Consider the following 27246-nt stretch of genomic DNA (forward strand, 5'->3'; position numbering starts at 1 on the left):
TTGTGATTCAGAGGGACAGTTTTTCTCTTAGAAAGAAAGGCTGCCTCTCTCTATCGGAGGCAGTTTAGAGATGACTTCCCCTCTGGAACATCTGTCCTAATGAGGTAAAACTCCTTTAGGAAATCGCTATTGGTGCAGCTCGTATTTTATGAGCAGACTAATTAATAGTCAATCCAGAATGTATACTTTATAGTGCAGTTACAATGAAGTAGCGTAAAATGCATTCTGTATTGCTTCAATACAGTACTACTGCAGTCATTTACTGTGCATACTTTAACAAGGAATCGATCCTTTTGTAACTGATTGTTTTGAAGACAACTGTACACAGTTGACAGCCCAAACTCGATGGGGTTCAAAGGAATGAATGGTTCTGAACCTGTGTGCCCTTGAATCCTGTTAAAACCCTGGCCCGTTTTCAGCAGGTTTGCTTGCTGAATGCATTTGGCAATTGGGAATTCCAGGCTATTCCTAAACGGATAGCTTGAATCAGATTGTGCATATGAACGACATCATACTGAAGTGTATAGGTTATTAAGTGTGCTGTGGTGGTAATTTGAAGATCTCCTTTAATTCTATTTGGAATCATATTTTACAGCTATGGCCAAACATTTTGCTTCATAAAGTCAAATGAAACCTGCTGAATAATGTTACGTTAACATATAGAATTACATACCGCACTTTGTAGTTTTCCACATAATGAACGAAAAACTGTCACATTGAAAAATCTAACGTGAAATACTGTACTACTATTATGGCTTCCAGTAGACTTTTGCAATATAATTTTGTGGTTTCTTTGATTACAAGATGTTAAATAAAATATCTAAATTATGTTCATGTCGTTTATTTTAAAATGAATTTTTTTTTTCCCACTCTGGAAATATGGTAACCCTAACTGAGACTTCTAACAGGGAGTTGACAAAAAATGCAGTCACCTGCAGTTAAATATTGTAATAAATATTTAATAAACGGTATTATCTCCTAATGTAATACATTACCAGTTTGAATGATATGTTCCATGTCTTTTTAGATCAGTTACAATCTGTGATGGCATATTACAATCAGTTTTGCACAGCATGATCAGAAAGCATAATTTTAATAACTAATGGTTCAATTTGCATACATATACATATCAAGTAGGTATTTGATTTGTTGTTTCTATAGTACTCCCACCTTTTTTTTTTTTTTACTGCACAGTGCCATGAGTTTGTCAAATAATACAGTTTCTTTTAATAGAACACGTAATCAGGCTGCTAACTATTTTCAGTTTTTGCCAGCGTTCCTGTCACGGATCTAAACCATTGAAATGTATCAGCTGATACATAGGGTGATATTTTGTTCTAAAGCAGATAATATCCCAGTAAGGTGAATGTCCCAAACTCCAGTAGCTGTGCATTGCTGCTGGTCTGTCACCGGTTGGTGGGGGTTTATATTGTATTTAAAAATCAAGTTGTCATTATGAGACAATCTGAGACAGTCAGACCACTGCATTTCACAACACATATAAAGCCGAAACAGTGCGGCCCACCCAGAGTCCTGAGTTAAAAATCCACATCACCATCAATTTAACTCACAAATGAACCAGACCCCTGAAGAAAAAATTGAATCGGATATCAACGTCACCCAAGAACGACTAATTCTAATGGAACTAAATTTAGATTTTTGATTTCCACGTGATTTTTTTAAAAAACGTAATTGTGTCGGGGTTTTATAGGGCTGCTGTGTTCAACTGGCAAGCTTCTTGTTAGGATAGCAGATAACCCGACTGAACTTAGAAAATGATGCAGCTAAGCAGATTCCAAAAGAGCTTGGCCTCCCTTTATGAGAACTGAAACCGTCAGGACAGGTATCCGCTGGGGTCAGCACTGGCAGGAGCACAGAGAGATCAATCAGAGTGAGAGCGCCAGGGCTTTTTGACTCGTCATAGGATTTTCCTGCTGGCATCGAGACGGCGGTCTAATTGTTCTGAGCTGAGGAGTCCCAGGCAGTGCGCCACTGAGAAACACTCTTAATAAATCTGACCGCCCCTCCCGGTGACTCTGCTAATTAGAGAAAGCTGTTCCCACCAGCCTGTGCCTAATAATTAGATATCCTCCCAGACATTACTTACAGAACCTCAGATTTATGGCATGTTTATAGAATCTGTCTTTCTCTGAAGAAATGAATGTAAATCTGTGCAAATCAAACTGCAAAAGAGGTTTTTACCTGTGTCCCGTTCCCACTGCATATGCAGCCACCGCTGTGTCTTCATTTCGAAAGGAAAACTGTCAACACGTGCCTGTACAGTAGGGTTATACATGCAGTGGGTACGATGTGATGATTTGATAACTCAGCACTGCTTCCACAGGCATTTATCTACATGTGGTACTTGAGTGTGACTTCTGCTTGTCAGCATGGCTTGTCTTAATCTTGAATAACATAATTAGAAAAGTATATCCAGGTTTCCTATAGTTTTTCCTGCAGAGAAGTGCCTCATTTATGCTGAATAAAGGTTGAGAAAATTAATGGTGTTCATCTTCATTGTTGAGAGCCTGTCAATGTGCAGCATTATGATATAATAATGTTCAATAAAACAACAATATTGTCTAAAATGCAAGATAAAATTACATTTGAAAGTAATCCCTAGATTCAACATTGCTATTTTAACATGAGTTTCGTCTCCTCAGAGGAGGCAAGGCTCCATTATAAACTCCTATCTGCTATTAACAACAGTACTAGCAGTAGGAGATCATGTGATCTGAGCAAGGGTTTTAATTGGAGTGGCCCAGAGAGTTTTTTCCCTCAGAGGAGATGAGCCTCCATTACAAACTCCTATCTGTTTTAATCACACACAGTACAGTACTAGCAATGGCAGATGATGTAGTCTGATCCCTGGTTTTAATTGGAGGAGCAACTCAGACCCTCCCGCCCACTGCTGAAGCACTGCTTTGGGCCTGCTGTGTGCGATTTATTTTAATTGAAAAATATGACTTTGAAATATAATGACCTACAAATCTTTGCTAGGTTTGTTACTAATACTGTACTCGTATTACACATACATTTAGTGTATACATTTTGATTTTAAATGCTTCTACCTTTCTACCTAGCCGTCTGAGGCTAGATATATCGCATATTTCAAAGCAAATATATAAACGAAAAGTAGGCAGAATGGAAAGTAATAACTACTGTCTGACTCAAATCAAGACAAAGACACCTATATTTGTTATATATCTATTGTGCCATTTTAGCTTTGATCACTGTCTGAGAATGTCTTTTACCCTGAACACTGCTGCCACTCATCAGCACATTCACTCAGCAGGCAGGTAGAGCGAGAGGTGGGGCAGAGCAAGAGGTGGGCACGGCGAGAGGTGAGATACAGCAAGAGGTGGGGCAGAGTGAGTGGGGTACAGTAACAGGTGGGGCAGAGCAAGAGGTAGTCACGTCGAGAGGTGAGATACAGCAAGAGGTGGGGCAGAGCGAGAGGTGGGGTACAACAAGAGGTAAATTGAGAAGTTGACCTTTCTTTCAACTTGTAGATGCCTGAAAATTGTTATCCAGACTAACCTGGTAATACCAATGCTGGGAAAATCTTCAGCAATTATAGCATCTGGTGTGAAATATTTTAAAAACGACCTGCACTGATAAAACAGTAGAGGAATTGTGAAAAAATTAATACAAATTCCATAGCTTTGAAAACTCAATATTAATAAACTTAATTAAACTTCTTAGTTGAGTAAACAAACATTTCAGCCAAGTAGTTTGTCTTCTGTGTTTTTGGTCAAACACAACATTCATGAAGGTATTCATATTAGGTGTTCGTAACAAGCATTACAAAACAAAAGTATGAGCAACTAGTATCTTTAAGGGCAGTTCTGTGACTCGAAGCCCTCAACACTTTTACTGTAATTTTACTGAAATCTACTTGATAACATTTCTACAGCATTATGGTTAAATGTTGTGACAGCATGTTATGAATACTTATATATAGATTGTGTCAGTTATTTTCAAAGTTTTATGCACATAGTTAAATTGTGTTTTTTAGCCTTTATAAAAATGTTCTGAATGTTACAGTGTCCAATAATCAAGTCATCAATAACAATACAACGAACATTACTCCTCCAACTCTCCAGTTCCTGTGGCTTTCTGTATATGGATAACCAAGCTCCCGTGTCATGTGTTTGAGTGCTAGCTCTAGTTCCTCTCTCAGGAGTCTTGAGTGCACACTCCATCAGATATAGAGTTTACAGCTCCTTGCCGTTGGTGAAAACACATGTTCTTGTTTTAAAACTCACGTAGGTGTCAAAAAAAGATACTGGGCATCACTTGAATTCAGTATTATTTCAACTACGACAACACCACTTCAGAATATAGCTAAGACCTATTTGTAAGGTGCTTTGAAGTAAAATAAACTCGGACAGTGCACAGTACTCTGGTTACAGCTCAGGCATCAGGATTGTGGGTGGCGTTTCAGGCAGATAAAACCAACAGGAAAGAGTCTCTTCAGCTAGCCAGAGAGCTGAGCCCTAGCTGAAGTGGTTTGTTGCATTGGCTGTGGAGTGCTGCTCCGAGGGGCCTTTGCTTCACAGAGGAGATGGGGAGAGGGCTGTCCTGGAGTGGCTGGCGTTTGTTTTCCACACTCCCATCTAGAGCAGCAGCGTTTGTTTCACAGGCACAGTCTGCAGACTCACAATGCTATCAATAATTTGGCAATTGAGGTCAGAGCTCTTTGGTGTACACGTAGAGATTCATCTCTGCTCACCCCTCAGGTGTTGACCTGGTCACTGTAGACCCAAGGGCAAATAAGGGTAGGAGGAGGCTTTAGTTAGACTTGTCAAGACAGGTCTGTTACAGCTGATCAGTATGTGCAGAATTCTAGAAGCTGTAGACCTCTGTTTAAAAAACTTATGCTATGCTCCAATACCAAGCAAGTTTATACAATTTGACAAATTACATTCCAAGAAACATGGCTTGGTATGGCTAAAGAGTTATGGATGTATTAACTTCAACTCATTTTAACTACTTACTTTGAATGTTTTTGAAGGTTTTTTGCCCTGTTAAATGCCATCTAGCTATTAATTTAAAAAAAAAAAACATGATATTGTTAAATTGTCTAGAATTGTATGAACTCCAGTTGTAGAAGAGGCTTAGGTTAATGTTGAACGAGAAGTCGACACCTAATAAAACACTCCATTCTGCTTTAAAAATCTATAGTTTGATTTTATGAAGTCCCCTCTTGCAACACATAAATACGCTAAACACAATTGATTTAATTAAGGCACCTCTCCATCCTATACCAATTCATCACCATGTTTCCGCAAAACTTCTTAACCACATGCCTGAGACTAAGTTACCCTGTGGAGTGTTTGTAAGATTTGTTTTTTTTTCTGTCACGATGAATCGAGGTTTCAAGGACTCCATCACTTTGTGACAATTCAGGGGGATTGTTATTTTTTACATGGACATCCTTGTTTCACACATGTTGGTCTTAGGTGTGCAAGAATTCCTGTTCTTTTTTTTTTTTTTTTTTTGCAACTCATAATTTACAAGCTTATATTGATGTCACCTCTAGCTGTGCTCTGTAATGTGGGCAGGCTCCCTATCTGATGTATATTTCAAGAAAGGGATTCTAATTCTGTAAATGGTTTACAAACATCCTAAATAGAGATTGTACAGTATGTTGTTAAATAATGGGTAGCATTTCCTCAGCCTGACAGGAAGACAGATTAGTCCCAGAGTGGATATTGCCACCAGATCTTTCCTCATGTTGTGAGCAGAGGCCCTTTTAATTTGGTGAATTCAGCTCTAAAATGTCCTGACTTTTGTTATTAGGATTTTTTTTATATACTATATAACACAAAGCTCAGTTCTTCCAACGGTGCAGTACTTTCTCATCCATTGAAGGTGGGGGTGGGGGTGGGGTGGGGGCAGTTTAGAACAACCTTGGGGCTCCCCCTAGAGGCCATTTCAATAATAGCGTTTCAAACTTCACCTGAAAGTTTTACTGATTTTATTAAAAAAAATTTTAATGAGGTAGAAAATTGTTTTTTTTTTTTGTGTATAAATAAATTATATGATCACAGTAACAATGATCATAGCTACAGAAGAAGCTTTTTCCTAATAAGAAAATGGCTTTTGGCAGCATTGCTGTAAATATAACTATTTCAACCAGAAGACAGAACAGTATTATCTTGTCTATGATGTCATTAATTTATGTATTTTTGTTATGAAGATAAGGAAATGATTTAATTAGTCATCTTTCTGTAGAGTTAGTTAGTGCTTCCAGTTAAAACACAGGATTAACTGTACGTATTAATGTTTATTTGTTTACACATTTGTGATGTAGTAAAATACAACTGATATTATTAACAAAAGTCATTCCAATCTTTTCTTTTTGCTGAGTTTGTTGCTGTAAACCAGATAAGACACGCGCACGGTTTAATTTGTAGCAAAGCACTGTAATTACTGAGATGTGGCATACAGGAAAGAAGGAAGGTAGAAGAATTAGTTCAGAACCCTTAAAAAAAACTTTCAATTTTCTTAAATTCCGTAATGTTCATTAGACAATCACTTGGATCACTGCTGTAATCCTCTTCACTGTCAGTCCGGAACCACTGGCTTAGTATATTCACAAGAACAAATAAACCAAGTATCGCAGTGATAACAGGAGCATTCCAAAAAGAGTGTCTTTTTCATCACAGTTCCATGCGCGGCCCCAAGGGCTTCAGTGACTCTTCTCTGGACTGAGGGTTTCATTTTTCAATGTTCCAGTCTCACTGTTTGGCTTATTCCCATGAGCAGTGTGGCCTCATTTCAACAATGTTGGCTAAGATTATTGGTTCATGAATGTCATCAGAATATATTCTTGTTTTCTAATATTGGGGTAAAACTATGGGAAATGATATGTCCTCTGCTGGGATTCACCACCTCCGTAGAGTTATGAAGTCAAAAACTATACTTTTCATAGAGATAGTCATGTCAAAACTAGGGCTGTAAATCTGTCCAGGGACACAGCAATAATAAACCAACCTGTATAAAAATACAAGACCATGTAGGTTAATTTACATATGAATTATTTACTAATTTAAAACGTCATTTAAAAATAAAATAGTGATGTTGTGATGGATCGTTTAGCTTAAAATAATGTTCCAGTAGCTTTATAGTTCTCAGGATCTTGACATAACGCTTTGGTTATCTCCAGATCAGTGGAATTACCTCGGGGTAGAAACATTTCATTTTCTTTTTCATACCCTCGCTGGGCTACAGTAATAAAAAATAAACAAAAACTAATTATTTATATTCACATCTCTGCACTGCGGGCCTTTGCGGTAGCAAGAGCTTCTTCTCTATATCAAAGCTCAGTAATCTCTTCCTTAAGCTTGTTTCTTCTCTGTAATGTACTGCGGTCTTTCACCGTATAAATAAATAATGGAATATCACATTTCAGCACAGCGTCCAGAGCTCTATTGTGACTTTTAGCTCACTCAGTGTTTTATGACAGGCCTAGAGGCAATCAATAAAAACAGCAGTGCAGGGGCTGAGCAGAGAGAGCAAGGAAATATGAAATTCATATTGCTTTGTCTTCCTACTGGGCCGTCTAGCTTTCAATGCTTTTGAAAGACTTTGATGAAGTTGTCATTGAAACTTTTGTCTAATTGTATTACCATGGTTGTTTTTAATACTGAATTGCTGCTGAAACAAGTCTGAGGACTGAGCGATTGCGTGCGCTGTGCAGTAATGTACAGAGCTCCCTGGAGATGAGCAAGTGTTGTTCTCAGCAGCTGTTTTTCACTCCTAAATGCCTGCATGCTAACGAGTCTGTCACTTAAAAGCTGTCATCTCCTGCTGTCCAGGGACTCTGTTCCAGATCTGAATGCTGCGTTTTTAGGACAGACACATTTTGAACCTGCTTAAAGTTAAACTCCATCCAAGTTGAACTGGAAGCAGTGTGGCCTTAAAGTTCCAGCTAAGAGGCTGGGATGCAGTCTGTGGTCTGCTTGGAGTTATAGCTGAGAGACTGGATAGTTTTGAGGCTCACTGGTTGGAGCTGAGCACTCGGTGTTGGCTACTATTTAGAGATGCAGAGCTGAGAGGCAGTGTGGTGTTGTGGTCAGGGCTTAAGAGACTGGGAGGTTATGAGGCATAGCAGTTGAGTGCAGTACAAAATGTTTATCGTGGTTTTAAAGCTCAGACATGAATTCAGTTCTATTTCTGTATGCATAAGGTATACATCTGATAAACAGCAATAGAGTGAGGGTTTAACTACAGAAATGGTTCTGGTAATCCTTTCACCCTGGAATCCTTTGCCTCTTATAGCAATGGCGTGGCTTTCATATACCGTCTGTGCTTCAGTAACCAGTGAACTGTGTAGCATTCGATTCTGCAAATCCAGGGCCATTCTCCATGCGGCCTGGCCTTTGTCGTGCACTCCATGGTGCTGGGGTTGGGAGCTGCCACACTGCAGAGCGAGGTGTCCTTGTACACTCGCAACTTCATTTGAAAGTTACAGTGAGCTTCCCAGTTTTATGTGCTGAATGTCGTTCAATTACTGGGGTTCATTTGAGTAATGAGCATGAGCTATACTGCAGCTGCTTGATTTACTGAAGACAATAATTAAATCATTACATATATACATACATACATATAATCTAAAATGCCAGGATAAAGACTGCTTTCTGCTTTGATCACTTTTTTTCTCATATTTAATAGATTCTTTGACAGTTAGGCACATATAAACAAAGCTTATAAATGAATGTATTACCATTATACCTTGACTGCAGTGCTGTTCATGATGTATTATTTTTTTGAGCTTGCCTTGTGATGCTATGTGATTTTCTGCTGCTAAGAATCACATGACTCCCAGCAATCTCTAGTACACACCCATAAACTCCACACACTTCTGAGGCAAAACTGAAGCACCCAACACCAGTCTAGAATACTTTAATAAACATTACAGTCTTTTCATGAAATGCAATAACACATTATGCGGTATGTGAGTAGGGCCGTATATCATTATATTTCTGACTGTTTGCAAGATCTATTGAACGTTTCAGTGGCTATTCTGTAAAACATGCTTTATTTCCCTTCATGTTCTGAAATGTTCACCTTGTTTTACTCTTCACAGCCATGAAGGCAGACAGGAAGCGCTTGAAAGCGGAGAAAGCGGACTTGGTGAACCAGATGCAGCAGCTGTACGCCACTCTGGAGAGCCGTGAGGAGCAGCTGCGGGACTTTATACGTAACTACGAGCAGCACAGAAAAGTAAGAGCTGGCAAAAAGAAGTGCGATGAGGGGGGATATTTTCTGCCTCCCCTTTTTATTGCAGTACTAAGTGTACATATGCAGAGTCTAAACAAAGAACAGGCAACCAGTGGCTCTTTAGGGTCTTCATTCAAAATGTGTCTTGTCTGTCTGTCTTACACTCCACATGGTAAACAGGGTGACTTCCCTGTGTCTTCTCCAGACTATACCTCTTTGGGTTACAGTGACGCAGTTGTAGATTTCTGTACACATTTTATATCTATAGATGTATTTTGAGATTATGAGGCACCGTTCGGTGCGTATGCTTACTTGTATATGATAAATTTGAGTGTAGAGCGCTCAAATAAATGCATTTTAGTATGACATGGAGAGCCATATTCACAAAACATTTGCAGTTTCTGTAAAACAACTAGTAAGGGTGCAGATAGGACAAAAAAAACAAAAAACTTGTGTTAACTTGGCACATGGTAAATGCTTTGTCAATACGACCCTGAACATTTGATTTTGCGGGACGCAGTAATCTGCCGTGTCATCAGGGTTTTGCTTACCTGCAAAGTTTTTCATCTGAAGCAAGATAGATGGAGCACAGAGCTCTTGGTGGGAGTGTTGAGTCTGCACTAGCTCAAGATGACTGGTCGCTTTGGGTTGCTCAGAACACCCAGCTATGATCTGGCAGGTTTGAAATCTTTATCAGGAGAGAGGCAGGTTAAAGGGAAGCAGCAGGCGACAAGCTCCAAATGAAATCAGACAGCAGGCTCTGTCGCTAGGCTCCCGTGTTAATGGGGTAGCATTCTGACTGATAGCTGGTTATGTTGCAGAAGTGGGCTACTGACAGAGTGTGGTTTCCGGAAGACACCTTTACCACTTCCATCTGTTCTCCCTGGCTGTGCTGATATTGGTGACGTTTTTTACTGAAGCAAAATCTCAGTGCTTGGTGGCCCTTGCTGGGAGGTGCAGTCTATCAAATAAATAAATAACCTGTTCTGTCTTACACACAGTATAGGTATGAAGTTCAGACACAAAGTATCTATGATGGTATTGACTTAGAATGCAAATGCGTGTGATATGTGATGGCTGGTCATGCCATTTTAAAAAGCAGTCATTTGAGGTGCAGCAGGGTAAATTCTCAAGCATTCTTTTCAGCTTTGAATTCATTGTTTGAATGCCCTTCAATCACTTCAACTTCCAAATGTAAGCATTGCATATTGTTTCTGTGTAATTATTTGATATGCATTCTTGGGCAAAAAAGGGTTTCTTCAGTATCACTGCATATGCTGTAGAACTGTTTTCGTAGTCCGTTCTGTTTCTAACATCGTTATTTGTTTTTATTTTTTCCAAAAAGGGGCTCTTATCTCAGAGGTCTTTCTGATTTGCTGTAAGAAAGTGAACCAAGGCAGGTGTTACTGTAGATGTGATTACCTTCAACTCAGGCAGTTATCCAGTATGTTTTAAAGACAGCATTAAGTAGTACAACATATGCCTGTTGTTTCATGAAAGACTAAAGAGAGACTGGTATATTACGGTAATCTGTGCCCCCCTGTAAAACAAACCCCAAGAGCAAACAGCCATAACTCTATATCACAGAGCAGACACGGCAGTTAATTGCAGGTAAAGGTTTCCCGTTGATGGAACATGTCTGCTGTTGGCATTTCTCTCTCTCTCTCTGTCCCTCAGGAGAGTGAAGATGCAGTGAAAGCCCTGGCAAAAGAGAAGGATCTGCTGGAGCGAGAGAAGTGGGACCTCCGGCGGCAAGCCAAAGAGGCGACGGAGCACGCCAGCACCCTACGCACGCAGCTGGACCTGAAAGAGAACAGGATCAAGGAGCTGGAGGCTGAGCTTGCCATGGTAAGAGATCCGGACCTGTTCTGTGGACACCCTCCCTCAAGCATACTGCAGGCAGAGTTTTCCAATTAAGCACCTGCCCCATTTATACAGTAACATCTGCTTATTATGACTTCCCAAGGAACCATTTAAAAGTAGAAAGGTCCTCCTTCAATACTGCTAGTCTGGTAGGACTATTTTTGTATGTCACTATACGTTTTCTAGGTTCAAAAGTGTAAAACATTATGAAGGCCAGGATTTTGAATTGTAGAATTCCACCTTCAGTTTAGTTTTAGCACTGCTGCAGGCAAAAAAGCAAAACCAACACTTCAAGCGGTATAGCAATATGATTCTATAGTCCAAAACCTTTTATTTTATTTTACAAAGTGTAAAATTTCACTATTTTGTACATCAGGCTGTACACAAAAAAAAAAAAAACGAAAAGAAAATGGATTTGGATTAGAGTTTTGATAATGGCTGTTTACACTCTTTAATGAACTGAAGTGCTGTAGACCTGGAGATGTATATACCAGCATGCTATGCAGTTAGAAACCAGTAAATGTGTTGCCAGTTCCCATGCTGATCACCCCCAGTTATAGAGATGCAGGGTGGGTGAGGGATTGGAGTGGATGACACTACAGCTTTTGTATCACCTAGAATTTTAGGATTGAGACAATTAAAATAAATATATATATATATATATATATATATATATATATATATATATATATATATATATATATATATATATATATATATATGAATGAATGATCTATTATTTAACTTGTAATGAAGGAAACTACAAAATGATATTACAAAAGTCTACCGGAGCCATGATAGTAGTACAGTATTAGATTTCCGTTAAGTATATGGAAAACTACAAAGAGGTATGTAATTCAATATATTAACATTATTCAGCAGGTTTCATTCGACTTTATGAAGCAAAATTTGTTAATTCTATAGGTGACGCAAAACCTCTGGCCACAGCTGTACTGGGGTATACAGAAACGTATTCCTTCCTGTAGAACTGCTTGTTTGTATTACCATTCTTCTCCTTGTCAAGGATTGGCAAAATGGTTTAAAATACACAGAAATCTTCCAGATTCATTTCCTTGAACTGGATGAAGTGACTTTTGATCCGTGCCGTGTATAGTAGATTCTTTCTTAAAACAATGTGGCCCTCTAGAGAAACACATTTACTTGCTGAGCTACATGCAAGACAGAAAGGAGCGGTCTGTATTGAGGTATTGATTTATTTCACATAATGCCTCCCCCAGCAGACTTCAGATTCAATAATGCACGGTTTCAATGGAACTCCAAGAGAACAAGACTGATCCACGTCCGTTCTTGCAGAGTTGTTGTTTTTCCCCCTTCCCTCTAAATACCTAGTACACGGAGTACACAAGCTGTCAGCAAAGTTGGTTAAATACAGATTCAAAAGTAAGATGAGAAGCTTCATTTGCATACTGAGAAAACATAAACATGTTTTTTTCTATTTGAAGCGTCCCTGTTGCCTCAAATGGGCTCTCACTTGTCTTCTCTCCAAGTTCGAACACAGAATCGAAAGAAAAAGAATAATGCAGGTGTTTAATAACTGGCATTTCAGACCAATACAAAGTTTCTCTTCAATGTGCTTAGATTGTTAGCATGTTCTTAGACCACCCTCTAAAGGAGACGGGGTTAGCTGGCAGTGACTGGTCTCGTTGAAGCTGATCGCCTGGCAGTTCATGGGGCCCCCCACCCAGCTCTTCAGTGTCCTACAGTATGTGTGCCCTGTCTCCCCAGATGATTAACTGTGTGGCTCAGAAAAAGGAGTATCGTGTGTTTGATCGCTCTGCAGAGAAGGAGCCCCCCTTGAGGGTGATGGCGGTAAGACAGAGAGCCTGCTCACAGCACTGCTGGGTAGAATACAGGGGTGTTCGGAATGAGAATGAGCCACACTGCACACCCATCACCACCTGCCCTTTGTGTGGTGTTCATCCTGTGATTCTTTAATCCTTTGTTGGAATTTGGGAACAATTTGCACGTCTTCATGTTTACTAACCCGCAATGATTAACACTGAATGGGAAAACTGAGATTGAGGAAGATGCATTTGTTTGCACACTCATAGCTGCCAATGTTAGCCTCTAGTGAAATAGTTCATCTCTAGTTACCTCCAGAAAGTGTTTCAGAAAGCAATCGCCTATCACCCAATGTGTCTTTGTCTAATTCAGAGTTAGTTTCCAGCCTTGAAAACCCCTGTAGCAGCACAGCTTAAAGGGAAAGAGGTGATCAGACAGAAGTAGGGTTAATGTTGGGAACTGTGAGTGTAACTGGGCAAACACAATCATATTTAATAACAGGATCAATGTGTTTTGAACTGCTTGCCGTCTACAATGTTTAAGGTGTGACGTTTCTTTGCCTTGCGTACTGTATTCTCTGTCTGGTTTAATTTCTGGTGTTTTAATAAGAGTCACCAAGATATGTTAAATTGCTAATCGGAGACTGTCAGTCTGTTAGTTCTGTGTTAGCTATCTTTTTGTTTTAACTCAAATTAAGATAATATTTGGCAGATGAATCACATGTATTACCCTTTTTGCACCTTGCTGCACGGTTGTGTGTGTGATAACATTAAAAAATGATGTCCCAAGGAAAGTAGGTCATATATTATAGTTATATTTAAATAAATGTACAGTTCCCATGATCCCTTTTGCTCCGGAAGCTGTTTGTTTCCAGTTCCTGCTCTGCTCTGCTCTGTTAGGGTAGTTTTTTTTAGTAGTTTTCTAAATTGAAATGTAAGATACTGTGGACGGTCATCCTGGTGAACTCACCAGAGAGCTGGTTCTGTAGCTCACTGACCCCGTTCTAAAGAGGCAATTGGGTTGGTCGTGGGATCACAGGATACCCACAGACCTTCAGTGCTTTAGAGCTGTTGTGGGGAATTGCTGCTGTGAGGGAATGCAATTGGACATTCCAAACTGGGGAGATAGCAGCAGGCTTGTTACAAAATAAGCCAAGACATCATGACAATGACAGCCATCACTGATGAAGAATGCAGGGGCTGATTAGTTACTTGTGTTGCTGTTTTATCGACCTGAACGCAACGCAATCAATTTAGAACAACTGGGTTGCTTCTAGGCTTTAAAAGTGTACCAAAATGTAGAACACAGCATGGTAATAATCCCTGTGGACCAGTGGACTGATACATTGTATTGATATTTTCACAAACAAAAACGTGTGCTTGTAAGATGGCACTGAATTACAACTTAACAAATCATTTTATTAGATGCTGACTTTATGTCATAACCTTTTTACACAGCTAAAGGGATCATGATTGGCTGCAGTTTGTTTGCGTTTAATTTTCAATCATATTATGCAGTATAACAACCTATTTGGTGGCAAATTACAGAGCTTCAGGCACACTGTAGGCATTTTAAAAGTTTACAGTACCATTAAGAGAGAGATTCCTGCTGTACAGACAACAGCAGTAGAGCACGTAAGAGCTTGTGTCAACACTTGACTTGAGTAAGGGAATGCCATTTTTATATGTATTTTTGTATTTTTATATGTACATCTGGTATACAGTCACATGGGATGATGTCTTTTAATCCACGCTCACTGTAGCACTTCAGTGTGGCATAGCTCTTTCCACAGGCCATTAAGACTGGTCTGTGCCATCTCTGAGCTAACTCACAAGGTGGTTCAGAGCGATTACAAAGCATGTCGGCTGCGTGCCGGTATAGGCAGTTCACACAGCCCAACATGCCATTCATTGCTGGCTTTAAGCTGTAATAACTTGTTTGTGTGAAAGGGGCTTTAGTCATCACCAGAACAATATATATTGTAGATGCTAAGATTAGTAACAAACCTTGTTTCCAAAGTCACATGACTGCAGAGAGGCGTACATGCCCAGTGCCGTGTCTCTACCTTGTAGGTATGAATAGTTCTTGTAACATGGAGGCCTGTTCCTTTTGGATCTGGGCTGGGGCTGATTTCTGGTTCTGTTTCTCCTCTGCAGGCGAAGCAGTCTCTAGCCACGCTGACCAAGGATGTTCCCAAGAGGCACTCGCTGGCCATGCCCGCCGAGACGCTGCTGAACGGCAACCAGGAGTGGGTGATGCAGGCCGACCTGCCCCTGACCGCAGCCATCCGCCAGAGCCAGCAGAGCCTGTATCATGGGCACCAGCCACACCCCGCAGCAGACAGGCCAGGTGAATAAACACAGCCCACATCTCATTCTCCAAATAGACCGCCATTGTCAAGCAGGGGTTGCATTTCCAGTTCTCTTCCTTAACGTATTACAGTGTGCAATACTAGTAAAGCCCTTCCCAGAAACACACTTCTTTTCTTTATGTTGGAAAAATCCTTCAGTTGATTTTTAAGGAGCAATCCCCCAGCTGATGTGTGACCCAGGACATGCGGATACAAATATCATGATTGTGCATATATATATATATGCGCACAATCTACAGGAGGCAGCAACAGTAAGTTTTGAGAATGCTATAAGACACTGGCTCCTTGCATTAATGTGCTACTCTATGAGAAGTACACTTGTCCATCCACCATCTTGTAGAGGTGTCTCAGTACAGGGGGAGGTGTGCCTGGAAGTGAACAAAATGTTACACTTAATCCAATTCTCTGGCTTGAGAGGGAAGGGAAAATGTTTGCATCTGCTATGGTATGGGTGAAAATAGTGCAATTCCGTCGTTAGAGAATTCTGCACTCACCCGCACTCTTTCTCGTTTGACCTTGGGGTTCAGTTTCTATTAATGTAATACTTTTTTCTGCTTCGCATAGTCCCGCCCCAATCAGACAAATACAGCAAATCAGCAAGCTGTATAGGTCTGATTGATGGGAACGATCCTCACAGAAAATAACCCCCCCCCCAGACAGGTGTGTGCTTTTAGTAATAGTTAGCAAATCGATTCGTTTGCGGTAAGAGAGGAGAGTTAAAAAAACTGACCTGGCTTAAAGTGTTCGTAGAGTCTGTAGCCATTTGACAACTGCTGCCACTGCGTTTGTATTTTTAGCAGTATTTGCAATAAAAAGTATATGCAAGCAGACATTATTATTATTTTTGATTTTATTATTATAGAACAATTTCGATATCATATCAAAATGTTAATATTGGTGCCCGTCACTAGTGTTTACCTTTAGTATTCATAAGAAATTCAAGAACGAGAAAAGGCCATTTCGGCCCACCTGTGCTCGCTCGTTCTGGTGCCAGCATGGTCCGTTAGCACTCAGGAAAGGAAAAACAAACCAGGTTAGCAGGGGAAATTAAACCTCTGGGAATCCGTGGCTAGACGGACTGCCCTTCCTCCAGGCGGCAAGCTAAAGGTCACATTGTGGTCACAGAGAAGGTTATACAATATTGCTCATGACATCACCCATCACAAAACGGTGAATGGAATACCAGGCCATTCTATTCAGGCAGGTTTGTGAGTAACCAGCTTGCAATAGTCCACAAGAGTTCTAAAATTCCGTTATAAAGTGTCACAGCTGCTCCAGTGCACATTTGCTTTACAGGTTGTTATTAGCAACACCCAGTTACCCAAGCTACTTTTGGGTTTCCTTCATAGCGTTTCCTCATAGGAGAGTTCAGAAGGATCTTGGGATAGGAATTGCTTTATAAGTGGAGGGATTGCCATCATTTGCTCCGAGCCCTGTCAAGTAGAAATTCATTCACTTCAAAGATGTTGTAGCAAGTAAAAAGAGAAGTTAAATAACCATGTCCTTATTGCTGAGGCAATGGGATTCAAATAATCCATCATTTTAAATTGGAGACTAGATCGTTTCTCAAGTCCTTTCTAATTATTTCAGTGCTATTATTAATTGGTAATCTGCACAAGACAATGCATTACTTATGTCGTTACCTAAAGTGCTCCATGTCATGTAAATGTGACAAATACCTGGCAAATGACTAATGCGTCTAATTCTTCATTGAACTGAGTCTGTTTTGGGTATGGTATGAATCCATAATGAACTACCATAGAGGGTATCCATGGTGCCAGATGTAAGGCCAAGAGGGAACCAATCTAGACTCACTAAAGCTATCCATGGCATATTTAAATTAAAATGTGTTCTAATTATGCTGCATTTGGATATTTCTATGATTTGTTGTCAGGTTGATTTGAACTGCTGTACAAGGTATACTCCTCCTTAATGGTAGGGAAACGCACACAATTGCAGATTGTTGTACTAAACCAGTCTGCCAAAACACTGAAAGCAATGGTCTATGAATAATATGGGTGTGCTCTATATATCACAAGGTCAGCAATAATGACATGAGTCCGTTGTTTGAAGTGGTTTGAACCCCTGGCTTAGCTGCTGTGTTTGTGTTTGTCTACAGCAGTGAGAGTGAGCCCCTGCCACTCACGCCAGCCCTCCAGCATCTCAGACGCCTCTGCCATCGAGGGAGACCGCTCGTCCACGCCCAGTGACATCAACTCGCCCCGTCATCGGACGCACTCCCTGTGCAACGTAAGGCCCTTACACACATACATTGCAGTACTTTGGACACCAGGAGCCATGTTCTCTGAAGTGGAATACAGATTACCTCAAGTATGTGTAGGCCATTCCATGAAAATGCAACACTTGTTACTTTGGAAGTCAACATTATCAGACTACTAAAGTAACAGAACCCAAGGAAGAGGGCTTTACCATCTGGTAAAGCCCACCTCGTGCCGTTAAATGCCCTGAGCCAAAGGCAAGGACGTTTAACACAGTGAAAAAGGCCTTACCAGACAGTATTTAAGTCACTGCGAGGTCCTAAAATTTAGTGGCGAAACAAAACACATTTTAAAAAGTTTTAGTAATTAAAAATAGCTAGTAGTCTACATGTGTTAATGCTGATCATGCTGTTTGTTCAGTAACTCGTTCACAGTGTATTCATAACGTTTATTCAAAGCCTCCTTCCTGGCTTTGCAGAGAAGACAACACCGTCCTGTGTTGTTACCGTAATATGCTGAAATAACGTTGCTGAAAGTAACCAGACTGCATCCAGTTGTTTGATTTCTTCAAGTCGTCATTCAAACCGGAGACTAGTTGATAGTGTGGTTGCTGTGTCGCCGCTAACAGCAAACACTGTTCTGTTTTTTTTTTATCACTATTTGCTATACTAAATTTAAATTGACTGTATAGGACAGCAAAGAAGCAGTCTACATTGACAGACAACATTCAGAAGCCATGTACTAGAACAGAGTTTTTCTTTCATCAAGCAGAAGAAAGGTAAAATGCATAATTTAATACTGTATTTGAGTATTTTGCAGCACATTGATTTGAAACAGTGATTAAACACTGTTTGAAAGATAACCTTAAAGATCCTTTAGCAAAGGGCCTTGTATTAACCAATCAGATTAAAGGAAATCTCTGATCTATTTTCTAATTGCAAGTAGAGCATGCTCTGGTAGAAAAATGTGTACAAGACACTGTTCATTCAAAATGAGCAGCTGATGGTAATCTTGAGGGATCAGCCATTAACACTTTGGAGTATTCACTGTAGCATTAATTACAGCTTCAATATTTACAGGCGCTACACAAGCCAATGCAGTTGGCTGAAATAGAAAGAGCACACAGATCTGCAAGAGCAATTTTAAAATAAGTAAGTAAAACTCAAAACGGCATTGTGCAGTGTTCCTTAACAAGAAATCCACAGAGATTTCATTTCCTGCAATGTCTTTCCCCATATGGGGGTCGAGGAAGTGTAAAACAGATGTTCAGTTGTAACTTTAGGTTGCTCAAAAGGAGGCTCACCCCATTCAGCACAGACAAGGGTATACAAACATTACAAGTAAAACATTGTTTTCGAAATTGGTAATTTGTAACGCAACCCTTACAACCCTAAAGCCCTGTACACACCAGACGCGATCTGGCAAGTGAAATCATGCAGCGATGCGACAAAATTAATAGAACCTATACTTTTGTATAGTATCTTTCCACCACAGGGACACTGGAGCGACACAAAATAAATAGGATTTTTTCTTCTTTTTTTTTCCACACTACAACTAGGGCATTGAGCACTAAGAGAACAGCTTCAATTCCACAAGGGTTAAGCAGTGTCCAGAATGACGGAGAGAAGAATAATACTGCAGTGGAAAAATACCCAGAGCTTTATGACAAAGATCATCCTAGTCTTGATCAGAGTTTTGTCAACAGCAATAGTTTTTTTTTTATTTTTATTTTTTTTATAGCTCGTGTCTGTGTCGCTGCGTCTGGTGTGTAGCGCCGGCCTTTAATCCTGCTTCCTTAGTGGGCAGCATGGTACCCCAAAAATCCTCCAGTTACTGCTGCTTTTATAAATCCGTGCCCAGGAATGTTATCTGGTATAATAAGATTTTACAAGATCTTACAGATGACAAAGATGACATAGCAAGTCCCATCCTACAGTGCTTATGCTGCTCCGTTGACTTGAATCTGTGGTTATTATTATTTCTTGTAACCATGTATCCACTAATTAGCATTCTTACTCGTCTCTCTTTGATTGTTTGGAGAACCTTTTGGTTCTTCACTTGTTATTTAACATCAATCTAACGTTTGTAATATTGGGACAGTTTGAAGTGTAAAATAAAACCAAAAAGAACCAAAAGATCTTCAACTGAAACAAAGGGGTATCAGCAATAACATTGCTAGTGCTAATACGATGCAAGGGAAATAGACCCGAAACCCCTGGGAAGCACACCTTTTAGTATTGATTGAATGAATCAGGTTTATTTGTCAGAGTGGGCTGGATCTCATTTCCCTAATCCGCAGGGAGCAGTGAAATGCTTGCACTGTAAAGTTTAAGAAAGATGAATTTCTGGATGAGTGTAGCAGGTTAGAAATTTTAAAGAGGATTGTATTTTCATGACCCACTGAGGCCAGTAAATGCTAGAAAGTAAGTTTTAAAGGAAAAAAAGCAGGGTTCCTTGAGTATAAAAATGCTTCAACATGTCTTTATGCAGAAACAGCTCTAACCACTGAGCTCCCCCTCCCTCCCAGCCTGAAACAATTTATTTCAGCATAAAACTGCCGTCACTCTTCACTGCACAAAAACAAGCTTTGGAAATAGTGTTATGATCAGTAACTGCATAACCAAAATTACAGGAACAATAATGATTGTTTTTGCACAGCACCAACAGCAGAGTCTTACCTGGTGCTAATCTGAAATGTGTAGCATACCGTCTTGTGTGCCAAATTATTAGTTCCCACAATGATGATATAACCAGGGCACCCTTCTGTCCTACTTTAGTCTTCAGCCAAGAGAAATGGGTATTCTTCACATACACAGCAACCAAATTCCTATTCAAATAACAATAATCGATTCATTGATAACACCATCGTACAAAAGCATGACGAAAACTAAATGTATGTAGACTCTTCACCACAAATACGATTGGAAACGTGCATGGAGAATTTATTACTAAAAATAATAGCCATTTCTCACCGCAAATGAAGTCCAAACGGAAGAGCTTTAGTTGAGAAACGCACTAGGAAGGTAGGTAGGAACATGAGGCTGTAAATAGACGACAAATCAATTGATGAATGTTTCAGTGAGGCTGGCAGTATAAAAGCCATGGTAACCAATAGCCAATTCATCGATTGTTGCATCGCTACTAACACAGCACTGCCCAACTGAACTGTTCCAGCGGCATCCAGCTTTAACAGATCGCTGGGAAAGAGGTGCAGTCCAAATTCTAAACTTGGAAACAAGCCTGTGGTTAGAACACTTGCCACTGCCTTCTGTGATGAGGGACTTGCACTTTATGCACGGTGCTATTTCTTACATTGTAGGCAGCCTCAACATTACAACTGTGGTTCGTCACAATGTTGGTCAGCTATCGTTTGTTTCTTACATGCTTGTCTTTCCCCTTGTGCAGTCACTGGAGGATCTGGAAGACCAGAAGCGCAAGAAGAAGAAGGAGAAGATGGGTCTGGGCTCCTTGTCACGGGTCTTTGCCAGGGGGAAGCAGCGCAAGTCCATGGATCCAGGCCTGTTTGATGGTACTTCTCCACCTGATTATTACATAGAGGAGGATGCAGACTGGTGATAGGGCTGCCCTGTGTGTGTGTGCGCGTGTGTCTTAAAGGAAAAAAAAAAAAAAAAAATTAAGTGAGCCCTTTTTTTTGCTGCGTCTTTGCCTCCCTGTAATCGATGTACATATTAAAGCAAAACGAAACAAAGATATATAAATATATATATTATGTGTGAATGTTTTAACTGTCGTCCTCGGAGCAATGCGCTGTATTTTAAATCTTGTTCTTGTCTTATTTTTTGCTTTGGTTTTTATTTGACAACTGGAAACTTGAAGGACTGCTGTGTATTTGTAAATAACAGCCATTGTTCACTTTGTGCTTGTAAACGTCTTGTCCTGAATGCGTTTATTTTTTGTTTGTTAGTGTTTTTTTGTTTTTCTTGAAATCAAAGGTTTTGGTGCATTTTCTGTATTTAGTATGTTTTTGTACAAAAAATAAAATTAACTAAAACTGCTTTTGAAGAGACAGTATTCCTCACGCAAGGCAACGGGACAGATGTAGTCTTTAGGGACACCAGTCTCAAACTATAACACTGGAAAGGTAGGACAATGCGATGGGGCAAAAACTGCAGTTCCACTTACCAGCTGTCCACGACAATAGTAATTTTAAGTATAGACCATATCAACTGTCTACAGTTCATTACCATAATTTTAATATAAGATCATTCTGAGAAACTGCTTCAAATATCTGTTTAACTTACAGAACATAGATGTGAAACTTAATTCCGAATGCGGATCCAATTAGGTCCTGAATATTACTTTTAGTTAGGCAATGCTTTCACGTGCACTACACATAAAAGCCAGTTCTTAAAACTATCGGCACCCTAGATGGGCTCCTTATTTAGTGGCAGGCTACATGTTATTTGATTTTTTATTTAAACTTGTTTGTAGGACATGGCTGGAATAAAACCCTGTATTGTTTGTGGCTCTTGAGGGCTTGAGTTCGCTGCCTGTTCCTGCTGCAGAGGAACAGATGCTTTCTGGGTCTGATCACTGCCTGCCTCTCTGGCAGAGCCTGAATCGGTCGATTGGAGGTTGTGCTGCTGGAGGTGGGGAGGGGCTAGACTTCCTATTTAAACTGAGAAAGGGGTTAGTAACATTGCAAAAGATCCTTAATGTAAAGGGGAACAGAGTCTCTGGCCATCTGCATGCAGCTGACATATACAGGTAGTGCTGGTGGGCACAAGGAGCACAGCTACTCCATCTTACTGGTAAAGCATGGCAGTGACAGTTTAAGTCCTGCCATTCACTGAATGAGAGCCCCATAGGGTAAAGCAAGGCACCACTCCCACCTCGACCAGCTTTCATAAACACATTAAAAGCCGCTGCATATGACTATTGGTATCAGTTTGCAAAGTTACTTTTGGAAGCGTTTCTGAAATGCAAGCTAGCATTTAAAGCAGACTGGCAGGGGTGGCATTGAGGGAAATGGGTTACAAGAAATGAAGAGCTGCAGCAAGCCTGGTGTGCGGCTGCTGAGAAGGAGGGGACATTGGCAGACAGTGAGGTGTGTCCCCCGTCCCCCCAAAGGGGCCTGGCTACCACAGCCCTGTCTCTCCTTAGACACACAGGAAAGATCCACTTCCAAAAAAGATAATGGGGAATATAGTAAAATCTGCACTGCGATGATGAAACCAAAATAAACAAACTAATAAAAAACAAACTGATGCTTCAAACACAGGTAGCAGTCTTAACAGATCTCACTTTCACACTGCATGGTTTTGTACATTTCTTTTTTTTTTGTTTTGTTTAGTAATGATAATTCCAGTATTCAGGCACCATGGGGGATTTCCTGAATAATATAACCAAAGGGTAATTAGATTTGAGGCAATTTTCAGGTAGCTGCCAGCTGCTTCCTAATTAAGTGACAGCAGGTGACATTTTAAAGCAATTTTCACCTAGTTGTTCAAATTTTGTCGCTGTAATAGCTGCTTACCAGTGACCAAATGTCTAACTTTTAATTTCCAATTTTAAATTAAAATATACCGTCAACAAAAGAAGATACCAATTTAGAAAACAAATCGTACATTGTTAACTGTTACTAAGACACTTACACTGGCCAGAGAACATTTGTAAAACAGGCTTGTGTGCTATATCAGAACCCCATAGCACAGAATGAAAAACAGAAATCCACAAAATCAACGTAAAGAAAGGTTAATTTCAGACACCTTTTGCTTTGTTTCTACTGTATGTTACAAATAAACCATCGGGTGTGTCTTCCCACTTGCATTTAGAAAAGGGACAACGGCATACAGAGCACCTGAATTTAATTCACTAGGATTTGCCTCTTAAAAATTATACTTTTCAATCTTGATTAAAGCTATAACCCAAAATGAATTGGGATTTGGATGCTAGGTCTGCCTAAAAGTAATTAAAGCAGCAGCAAATGTTAATATTCTTTTGGTGTGAAAAACACAAGGCAGATGAAACCTTCATTAAATTTCAGTAGAAGCTGATTTACATAACTCTGCCTTGCCTTAAAGGAATACTATCTCTTCATTCTGTATCTGAAAAAAAAAAACTGTTGTCTTTCTGACCCACTAACTGGCTGCAGTGTTGTGAGTTGAGAAATGTATATTTAATTTGCAAATACTTACCCACAGTGCTTTGCAAAGGGAGTTGTCAGAAATGGCAGGAAGTGTCTTTATTTGTGACATCACTTCCTTCCAACTGATTTTATTTGTGCTTTATTGTTATTATTATTATTATATTGTTATTGTTGGTTTTAATATTTTTACGGAACTACCAGTTCCATAGAAATTCTGCTTCTCGTTCAATTTTTTTTTTTATTTAAATATTTTTTTTAAGTTTTGTAAATTAATGCTAAAAATTTACTAAAGAATTTATTTAAAAAAATAAGTTAAATAGAAGATTAATAATGGCTATCTTTTAGATTGTATTCTTTTCCCCAAAAGTGTTGGGGAGAGAATATTAAAGGTTTAATGGCATGGATACAAATATGAAAAATCTAAATAAAAGCTTATTTTAAAATAAATAACACTGAATGTTTATGTGGCTTCATTGTTTCTGTGTCTTCGTGCTATGGCTTACTCCTAACTCGCTGGTATGGGGGCCACCATCTTGACAGCACCTGTCAGTGGGAACTCCCAAACATACTGATGTCCGTCTGTGGCTGCCAGAAGTATGTTGAGCTTCATGGTGTAAATAACATGGCTTCCTAATCTGAACCTTACCTTCCATTAATGCCCCTACTCACTGTTGCCACTATTTCTTTTTAACCCAAACAATGTAAAAGGCTGACTTCTTTGGCCCTCTTCTTGTCAGTTGTGCCATTTAATTGCCCACAAGCATACTAAATTTTACACAAAAGTATTATTACTGGAGACTGTTTACTAAATGTTATATAATTCAGGCTTATTTTCACATCAGAAACCAAACATGGTTGGCTTACCAGTGTCTTTGCATTCTCCAAGGTATTATTAACTGCAGGCATACAAGCTTCCTCCCTCGTTGAAATTCTCTGGCTTGGTTACTCTTAAACAGCCTTCCTCCTACTTCTGCCTGCATCTGCAGGGAGGTATAAATTCTCAGTTCCTTACTTCTCAACCTGGTCTTGAGGCAGCAAGCTTCCTAAATGTATATAAAAAATATTTTTAAACCTGTATGAGGCACATTTTGACATCAAGGCATACCAACTGGAAATCTTGGATGTGATTGGCTGACATGCTGCCCTTGAACTGAATGAGAAAGCAGTAGACTGTTGGGGTTCAAGGACTTTTAGATTCCTTACAGAAAGTTAAAACTGACTCCTGCCTATGTCTTGTTGCACTGAAGAGGCAATATTGGCTAGCACTGTTTTGATTGGTTCATCTCTCCAACTAGTTTAACCCAGCACGTGGACCGGCCAGGTGTAGAATAGCAGTCAACCTTTAAATGCACTGATTCTGCTTGAATTCTGTACTTGCCATCTTTACCTCTCCCCAAAGTAAGTGCACAGATGAAAACAAGTCAGGAACGAGCTCACTGTTCTGCCCTACAGGAAATGCTGTAGATAAGTCTCCATTCTCTGAATCCTGAGATCATGTATAACCCTTTAAAAATACACAGGCACAGTGGCCTCCCTTCTGTTTCCAATGTACGCTGTACAAGACAATACAAAAGGATAATTAGGACACTAGAAATAGTGAGTTCTGTCTTTAGCAGGGTTTTTTTTTTCTTCTTCAGCATTCCAGTATAGTTGCTGCTTTCTTGGAGAAGAAACATAGCAGAAAGCCTGCCTCAAAGTTCCTGGAGTGTTCCTTTATTAATATGAATGAGGGACTGGGTTGAAGCCCTCAGAGCCCTAGCTAAGCATTACCTTTGCTAAATGCACAACACCTTGCTAAAACCTTCTCAATCATCAGGTTTTCCTGTGTGCTGAGCTTAAGAGCCCAGGATGGGATTTGCAAAGGACATGTTGTGGAGGGGATAAGATTAACATTTCCACTCCTTGTAATAGTTCAAATGCAGCATGAAGGCATTCTGTTGAGGTGCTGCACAAGGCTTTACTATGTTTTGGTGTTAAGTGACTGTTACCAAAACTTCTGTTAATGTCTGTTAAAGCTGATGGTAATATCTGGAATGGATCAAACCAATCAGGAATGAGTGCGGAGCCTTTTTTCAAGTTATGTTTGCAAGCAATTTTTTTTACCAGGAGAACCCACATTCATGCATGCAGTCATCCATTCTATTCAAAACAAGTTAACAAATACACATTTAAAATATCTCAACTATAGTTATGGTTTGTATTTTGAATGCACCAGTATCTATAAAAGTCACAATGTGTCGGCTATCGCAGGCAATTCAATTACTAATTCTGATTAGAATCTGACTTCTCATTCTGACGTGATTTATCCCCAGTGGTACAAAATGACAAAGTTCTCATGTGAATTGAAAAAAAAATGTAAACTGCAATATTGCTAACAGTAAAAGGCTCACTTGATGTTTGTCCGTACGGACACCAAGTCACAGGAGGAAAGTTCCAGTCATGGGCAAAAGGGGTCATCAGAACCTTCTACAATGAGTAAAAACAACTAAATCGATATGGTAAGCAAATTTTGAAACCTGACCACTGAGATTAAAGTTGACCCTAATGCAGCATTCCATTCAGCCCAGTGGACACGGAATCAGGTCGTCAGGGTGCAGCAGGAAACCTTATATATATATATATTAAAAATAAAGATACATCTGAATCTGCTTTGGAGCCGACTATGGCCTGGACCGGGGCTCATGATTTCTGTCTTTCCATTGCGTCAGTCAGTACACCTCTTTACCACACAGCGTCTAAAAGCAAGTATCTTGCTTGTCAGATCCAAATTACTGCTCTCGCCGAAAAAGCGTTCTTCTCCTCTTTGTGTAATCAGCCCGTCGTTTTATTCAGTAATATACGAAGAACGCAAACAAAGAAAAACACAACCATAACCTCAGGATCTGCCATTCTCAACTCAAACACAGCACTTCTTAATACGCATGTTCACTGCGTGTGACGTCACTTACACGGCTCGGCCCGGGCACTGCAGTGGAAACGCTACCAGGCTCCTCCTAAGCCGCAGTGGGCGGGCTGGGCGTGGGCCCGGCTCGGCTCGGTTGTACAGGGGGAGAGAGGTAGAACAGTGCCACGAGGGGAAGCTTGCATTGCACACCTGTCTGGGCAGTGTTCTTGCCTCCATATGTAGTATATTTGTATAAAGTGTTCTATAATAACTGCATTCTTTTTTTTTTTTTATCATGATATAGTGTATTTCAAGTTCAGTTAGTTAGTGATTAACATTTATGTCCAGTCAGCTTTGCACTGAAAGTGGAAACAACTTCCATAGTCAGTATTTGGCCATCACGTGTAGCTAATATTGTCATCTTACAGACCCTTGTCTTTAGAAAAATCACTTTCTAGCTTTGAAGACCACTGCTGTATGTAATGCTACTGTCTCTTGTACTAAGTCTGCTTCAGTCATGATGGGACAGCAAGATGTCAGATCTGACAGGCTTCTATAGAGGGATGATAGCTGCTGTTTGGGGCCTACCTTCTACCTCCACCCATCTTTACAGTCTTATAGATTTGAAAACTGGCAAAATAAGCAAATAATTCCATTTCATTTCTCCCACCGAATAGCTGTAAGAATAATTTGGCCCTCACATACCCATAGCAACACTGATACTAACTGAAACACATTTTTATGTACCAGTACCACTGTGTCAGTA

At 39.9% G+C, this 27246-nt stretch overlaps 1 protein-coding gene across 9 annotated transcripts in view; it reads left to right on the forward strand.

Annotated features, from left to right (window-relative positions):
• LOC121329091 (kazrin-like) overlaps positions 1-27246 on the forward strand; it is a 287130-nt gene that overhangs the window by 242714 nt on the left and 17170 nt on the right. For 5 of the 9 annotated variants that reach the window (XM_041274415.1, XM_041274417.1, XM_041274418.1 and 2 more), the window contains 6 exons: positions 9098-9234; positions 10909-11079; positions 12841-12924; positions 15054-15246; positions 17388-17518; positions 20893-21016. In XM_041274415.1, the coding sequence (XP_041130349.1) occupies positions 9098-9234; positions 10909-11079; positions 12841-12924; positions 15054-15246; positions 17388-17518; positions 20893-21016 (840 nt within the window). Of the gene's footprint in view, positions 1-9097; positions 9235-10908; positions 11080-12840; positions 12925-15053; positions 15247-17387; positions 17519-18178; positions 18266-18566; positions 18639-20892; positions 21505-27246 lie in introns of those variants that run through there. The other 4 variants (XM_041274423.1, XM_041274422.1, XM_041274416.1 and 1 more) reach the window with 4 other exon arrangements.

Source organism: Polyodon spathula, chromosome 16 (assembly GCF_017654505.1).
Source record: "Polyodon spathula isolate WHYD16114869_AA chromosome 16, ASM1765450v1, whole genome shotgun sequence".
NCBI classification, from domain to species: domain Eukaryota; kingdom Metazoa; phylum Chordata; class Actinopteri; order Acipenseriformes; family Polyodontidae; genus Polyodon; species Polyodon spathula.